The sequence below is a fragment of the Ostrea edulis genome, chromosome 4 (genome assembly GCF_947568905.1).
Source record: "Ostrea edulis chromosome 4, xbOstEdul1.1, whole genome shotgun sequence".
Lineage (NCBI taxonomy): Eukaryota > Metazoa > Mollusca > Bivalvia > Ostreida > Ostreidae > Ostrea > Ostrea edulis.
The window spans coordinates 90,849,048-90,855,894 of NC_079167.1; the positions used below are offsets into that span (position 1 = coordinate 90,849,048).

The 6,847-nt window shown below is 35.9% G+C and overlaps 1 protein-coding gene across 1 annotated transcript; it reads left to right on the plus strand.

Moving 5' to 3' along the window:
- Window positions 1-336: 336 nt before the first annotated feature.
- Window positions 337-6,309, plus strand: LOC125671984 (F-box/LRR-repeat protein 12-like). Its single transcript, XM_048908028.2, has 3 exons — window positions 337-488; window positions 2,514-2,674; window positions 5,037-6,309. The coding sequence occupies exons 1-3, from the start codon at window positions 379-381 to the stop codon at window positions 5,768-5,770; spliced, it is 1,005 nt and encodes a 334-aa protein (XP_048763985.2). The 5' UTR covers window positions 337-378; the 3' UTR covers window positions 5,771-6,309.
- The last annotated feature ends 538 nt before the right edge of the window (window positions 6,310-6,847 follow it).

Here is a 6,847-nt window from a genome sequence, read left to right on the forward strand (position 1 = left end):
GTTTATATTTTAATTTGGCGCTCCATAGTTCTCATGAATTACACACTGTCAGATATTTCACTGTATAGGCAATTTTTAAAAAATAAACTATCTTGGGTAGTCATAAGTTAATCATAAGGACATTGATCTATAAAAGAATATCAGATAGTGGAACCCCCCCCCCCCCCAAAGAAAAAAACAAACAAACCAAAAGCCGTCAGTAACCCTGGACGTGTCCCCACTGATTTAGTATCTTGTATCTAAACCTTACACATTCTATGGGTCACGTTTACTATAAGGACATAAATTTTGTCATAAATACAACACCCTTTCTTTGTACACGAAATATCTAAAACTAAACGCACCTTTTCTTTAACCAGTTTTTAGCTGGTGCTCAAAATGGGACCTGTACCCAAAACTTGCGAAAGTAACCTATGCGATTTGCCCGAGAACCTCCTGCTAAAAGTGTTTGGATATTTACCTGTTAAGGAATTATGCCTTATTGGCAGGTAATGAATAATGTTTGACATACAGCCAACTGCCAAAAGTTTATAGACAAATGGCGGACGTCAATGTCTAAACGTCAACGTAATACGGATTTTCAATGGCTATGAAATTAGAAAGAGAATAAATCTTACCTCAGTATTTTGTTATATATCCCTTTGATCTGATCATTTTCAACATTCTGGAAGGTAGGGATCGATAGAGGTTCCGTATGTAAGTAACGGGTATGTTAATCCAGATGTCATTTATATTTCTCTCCAAGTCAGTGACATTGTTTATATTAGAAAGTCTGCGTTTAAGTTTATTTTTCAACAAAAACCAAATGTTTTCAATTATATTTGCATCAGGTTACTGTGCTGTCCAAAACATACCTGGAATTCTGTTTATTTGTTTATATTCTTGTACAATTCGGGCACGGTGAACCGGGGCATTGTCATCTTGAAATATGTAATCGTTAGTAGGAAATTTTTTCACTACAACCGGCCACAATTGTTCTTCAAGGATATCAATATATTTATTTGCATTAATGTTGCCATTAACCACCGTTAGTGTGCCAACTCCGTTCCAGGTAATGCATCCCCACAACATTAAACTCATAGCAGGTTTCGGTGGTGTGCCGGGGCTGATGCACGCTGGTAACCATTCTTCTCCTGCCTTTCTCCAAATATAAACTCGATTGTTTTGTCCCAAAACAACTTTACATTCATCAGAGAAGATCACTTTTGACCAGTTATAGTCAACAGTCCACCGTCGTTTACCTCTCGCCCATGCCACACGGTTTTTCCTATTTTGTTCCCAAATCCTAATTTTCTTCCTGCATACACATTGATGGTACTTATTTTTTGACAAATAACGATGAATTGATCTTTCAGACACGGGAACTTGCCTACCTTGATTAAATTGTCCTGTTATGTCTTTTAATGGAGTGGTACGGTTAAATTTTACAAGCCGCAATAGTTGGCGCTCGTCTCTAACATCCATTTTTCTGGGGCGTCCCGATTTTTTAGCATTTCCCGCACTTCCTCGAATTTCACACCGTTTTACAACAGCATACACAGTTTTCCGGTCCATTTTCAATACCCTAGCAGTTTCAGAATAATTTCCCGTTTGTCTGTAACTGTCTACGACAATTTGTTTCACAGCTGGCGATAAATTCTTAGACTTTCCCATAGCTACATTCAGAAGCTTGTATCAGACGATCATCAGATAAATACCAACATATGACGACACAAGACCCTGTACTTATATATGGTATGCATACGGAATCCCCGTTATCTATATATAGAATTTACAAAAGAAAAAACAAGCCACTGCCGTGAAGTTGGAATTTAGATCCGCCATTTTGTCTATAAACTTTTGGCAGATGGCTGTATCTACACTTGGGAGATTGGATGCTGCTGCATGCTTATTGTACATGTAGCTCTGGAAATTCATTGAATGATGCAAAGCCAATATTTATATCGCTCCTTAGCTAAAATGTGATGATAATAACAGATGTGCACTGGATCCGGTTTCTTCTGTAAATTATTTATAAAAGGATTAAAAGCATACTCTGGAAAATCTAGCGTTTATCCATATTTGTTCGCAATATTTACATTTATTTCAAAATCGTAAACAGGTTGGGAGCACTTCCCCTACTTTGAGATCTTCTCACTAAAACGTGATTATTCCTCTTTAGCGAGAAAGTAAACATTACTATGAACAGGTGTTTTGGTGTCTTGATGTACTCCAAGGGTGTTTTTCTCGGTTGTACAGGATGTATTTATTCTCGCTAGAGAGGGAAAATCGTGTTTTCATGACGATATCTCTCTCTAGGGGAAGTGTTCCCAACCTGGTAAAGGCTAAGGAAAAGGAATTATCTCCAAATAAAACCAGAGATTGTCCCGTAGTACACTGAACAGTGAACTATAGTTTGGTATCACTATCTGACTATGTTTATTCTCATGTACAATAAGGATACAAGTTAAATCTGCAGTGTTGGTATGTAATTGTAAATGTATCAATTTTAAAATTTTCACTTGGTTATTTAGGGTTTGCAGGCAATGGAGAAGAATTGTTCGGGACAACTCTCTGTGGAGACATGTAGATCTCCTGGAGTATCGTTTGGATCTGAAAAAGATGTGGAAAGTCATCCGCAGTCACCTGTCAGAATGTCTTCTCTCCATGAGGGTCAAAGGTTTCATGGACACTGGTAAATTAAAACCGATATTCTGAAGGTTATATGATCTGGTTTTTAGCTCACCTGTGCTGAAAGCTCAATGGAACTTTTCTGATTGCCTGTTGTCTGTCATCTGTCTGTAAACTTTTTATATTTTCGACTTCTTCTCCAGAACCACTGGGCCAATTGTAACCAAACTTAGCCAAAAGCATCCTTGGGTGAAGGGCTTTCAAGTCCGTTCAAATGGAGAGCCATGCCCCCTTCAAAGGGGAGATAATCACAAAAATGCAAAAATAGGGTGAGGTTATTTAAAAATCTTCTCAAGAACCACTGGGCCAGAAGAGCTGAAGTTTACAAGAAAGCTTTCTGACAAATTGCAGATTCAAGTTTGATGAAATCATGGCCCCTGGGGGTAGGATGGGGCCACGATAGGGGATCAAGTTTTACATACAAATATATAGGAAAAATCTTTTAAAATCCTCTTCTCAAGAACCACTAAGCCAGAAAAACTGAGATTTACATGAAAGCTTCCTGACATAGTGCAGATTCAAGTTGGTTTAAATCATGTCTCCCGGGAGTAGGATGGGGCCACAATAGGGGATCAAAGTTTTACATACAAATATATAGGGAAAATCTTTAAAAATCTTCTTCGCAAGAACCTCTAAGCCAGAAAAGCGGATATTTACATGAAAGCTTCCTTACATAGTGCAGATTCAAATTTGTTAAACTCATGGCCCCTGAGGGTAAGTTGAGGCAACAATAAGGGATCAAAGTTTTACATACAAATATATAGGGAAAATCATTAAAAATCTTCTGAAAAATCACTGGGCCAGAAAAGTTTATGTTTACATGAAAGCTTCCTGACATAGTGCAGATTCAACTTTATAAAAATCATGATTCCCGGGAGTAGGTTGGGGCCAGAATAGGGATCAAAGTTTTACATGCGAATATATATGAAAAATCTTTAGATATTAGCCAAGGTGACTCAGGTGAGTGATGTGGCCCATGGGCTTCTTGTTTTTATTCTAAAGCCAAAGACTAGCATTCAAGTAAACTTTCTGAAGGCGTACCAGTGTATGAAACTCAGAGAAAAATCAAATGACCAGTAGGGCTGATATAAACCAGTAAGCCTGCAAAATTGATGCATGGATTGAAATTAACTTTTTTCACTACTAGCAAATTTGAGATTTTACTAGCATTTTTCAATTGGTTGCTTTTTAAAAGGAATTTAAGAATTCAAGCATGCCTCTACATTGTATTTGAAAATAAAGTGCAATGACAGAAATAAGATTTTGAGTTCTTTCATTTACCATTTAAATTGTCAGACAACATGGATCCATTTATTTTCGTAAAAGTTATAGTGGATCTAATAGGGGTGGAGGATGTAGAATAGTTTGTGAACACTTCTCCTCCTATATGGTTTAATGGATAGACTTGAGACTTTGTACAATGCTTCATTGCCAATTGTAGATGTGACATTAGGGACAAGAGGATCCAATTATTTTCGTATAAGTTATAGTGGATCTAAGAGGATGTAAAATAGTTTGTAATCACTTCTTCTATATGGCTTATTTGATCGGTTTGAAACTAATTGTCATTTGTAGATGTTCATATTGTCAGGACAGGAGGATCCAATTATTTTCCTAAAAGTTACAATGGAGCTAAGAGGGGTTACAATGCTTCATTGCGATTTGTAGATGTGCATATTTGTGGGACGGGAGGATCCAATTATTCTCGTAAAAGTTGTGGTGGATCTAAGAGGGATGGAGGATGTTAGAATAGGTTGTGAACGCCTCTCCTCCTAAATGACTTACTCGATAGACTTGAAATTTTGTTCAATACTTCATTGCCATTTGCAAATGTGCATATTGTAGGGACAGGAGGATCCTATCATTTTCCTTAAAGTTATAGTGAATCTGAGGGGTGGAGGGTGTAAAATAGTTTGAACACTTCTCCTATGTGGCTTATGGAAGTTCATAATGTCTATGTTCCTGCTCATGCTTTCTCCTCCATATCATGCAGTACATTAAGAGGAGGAGGTTTCATTTGGAGCACTTCTAATGTGGGTAGCTGGGGAGGCATTTGTTTTTCATAAAAACAATCTCTAGTCTCAGTTTATGGTCTTGAAGTCTTGGCTTCTTTTACATTTAAAACTTGCATTGAAATTTTTAAAAATTGGCCTCTCATGTTAACAGTATTAACATACCTGCAACTTAAATAGAAATTGTGATCAGAATTAAAGTTTGAGAGTATAGTTTATTTTCTACCGATCTACCCAAGTTTGACTTGAATAAAAATTCATATTGTTTGTCTTATTTGTGAATATTTTCAGTATACAAGTATTTGTTTTTGTTAAAAAGTTCATTACTAATTTTCAGATTTTATTGTTTTACAGGGAAACCTAAGTCTGGGACACATTCTTTGTCTGATGCAATGCTGACTGATTTAAAAGACAGATGTCCAAATCTGGAAGAAATCCACTTAAAGAACTGTAATGTAGCCAACTTAAACCCAAAGCTATTTCCAGCAACACTTGTCAGACTAACATTAGAGAACTGTGCAGTCCAGCCAGGTTTAATGAAGAATTTCAGTGAAGATTTACATCAACTTTCTGAACTAAATGTTTCGGGAACTGTGAGATTTGATGACACAGAACTTTCTTTTCTGTGTCGAACAAACCAGTTAAAAGTACTGATACTAAATGGCTGTTACAGAGTGTCTGTGGAAGGTCTTTCAAAAGTAGCTCAACAGATGACAAACTTGGAGAGACTGGAATTGGAGAATACTGGCATAAAGAACACAAATCAGAACTTTGAATTAGCTGCTCATCACATGACCCGTCACATGACCTCTCTAAAACAATTAAATTTCAAAGGTTGTGCATCCCTCTCACCCACAGTTCTTCAGAATCTTCTCTCAGGTTTGAAAAAGTTACAGACATTGAATATAGCATGCTGTTCATTAATTAAGTACAGTTCTCTTGTAACAATGGAGCAAAATATGAAAGGCTTGAGGATGTTGGAACTTTGTCAGTCCCAAATGGAAGGTCACAATGCAGAGGACTTGGAGTCACTACTATTAGAGTGCACTGTTGATGTGGTGGAAAGATGTCTCTGTAAACAAAATTAATGACATGTGCCATAGATTTATTCCCTGTAATCGACAGTAATTTCACTTAGAAAATGCTTTGAGAATTTATCAAATTGAGAAGTCTCACATGTAGTAGCCATTTTTGTGAACAAGTTCAAAGTTCTTGTTGTAAAGTATTTTTTCACAAAGTAAACTTAGAATGTCGTATAATTGTGATGCTAAACTATGCAAGAAAAAACATTCATATCATTTGTATGTATAAATTATATTTGACTGTGGATTTCTAAGAATTGAAATCAATTTTAAACTGAGAGCAACTAATATTTTAAGTCACTGATTAGATGAACACATTTTTCATTTTTGTAATATATATATTCTGTGATTACACAATACATGTGTATTTATTTATTTATTTACTACACAAATATATATTTATGTGTACTATAAATGTACAAAATCCCTTCCATTGAAAAGTAAATGGTCAATGTCAAATAGTTTTTATTTTCTTATAAGTATATATATATATATATATATATATTAAGTCGATGGGTTGAACCATATTAAAACAAGGACACAGTTTGAGTATTATTATCAAGTAGAGTGGGTATAATGCTCTTCTTAAGAGTCAATCAATTGGGGAAAATTGAACTGAAACTTGTCATCTCTCAAAGAGGCACTAGTAATAGAAGTTTCGGCTCTAGAGAAGCACTTCTGCTTACAATTGTAACAATGTTTTCATACGATGACATCCTCTGTGATGTATGATAGCATCCTCTGTGATGAATGTCAGCATCCTCTGTGATGAATGTCAGCATCCTCTGTGATGTATGTCAGCATCCTTTGTGATGTATGTCAGCATCCTTTGTGATGTATGTCAGCATCCTTTGTGATGTATGTCAGCATGACATTTGTGGTCTGGAGTCAGTAAAGTTAAGATATCATGGAAGATTGAGTAAACAAAAAATGTTTTAGAAACACATTGACTGTGATCTCAAAATAATTAGGGGTAATTTACAACTTAGTAGATAACAGTATACTAAGTTTGATGTCTGTCAAGCTAAGGGTTGTCAAGATATTGAGTGGACAATATATTATTTTGTAGTTAGACCTTTGACA

What these genes read in the sequence shown, in the direction of transcription:
- LOC125671984 (XM_048908028.2), top strand. Translation starts at nt 379, where the DNA reads ATGGGACCTGTACCCAAAACTTGCGAAAGTAACCTATGCGATTTGCCC. An exon ending in GAATTATGCCTTATTGGCAG is followed by an intron (nt 489 to 2,513) that starts GTAATGAATAAT and finishes TTGGTTATTTAG; the next exon opens with GGTTTGCAGGCAATGGAGAA. An exon ending in CAAAGGTTTCATGGACACTG is followed by an intron (nt 2,675 to 5,036) that starts GTAAATTAAAAC and finishes ATTGTTTTACAG; the next exon opens with GGAAACCTAAGTCTGGGACA.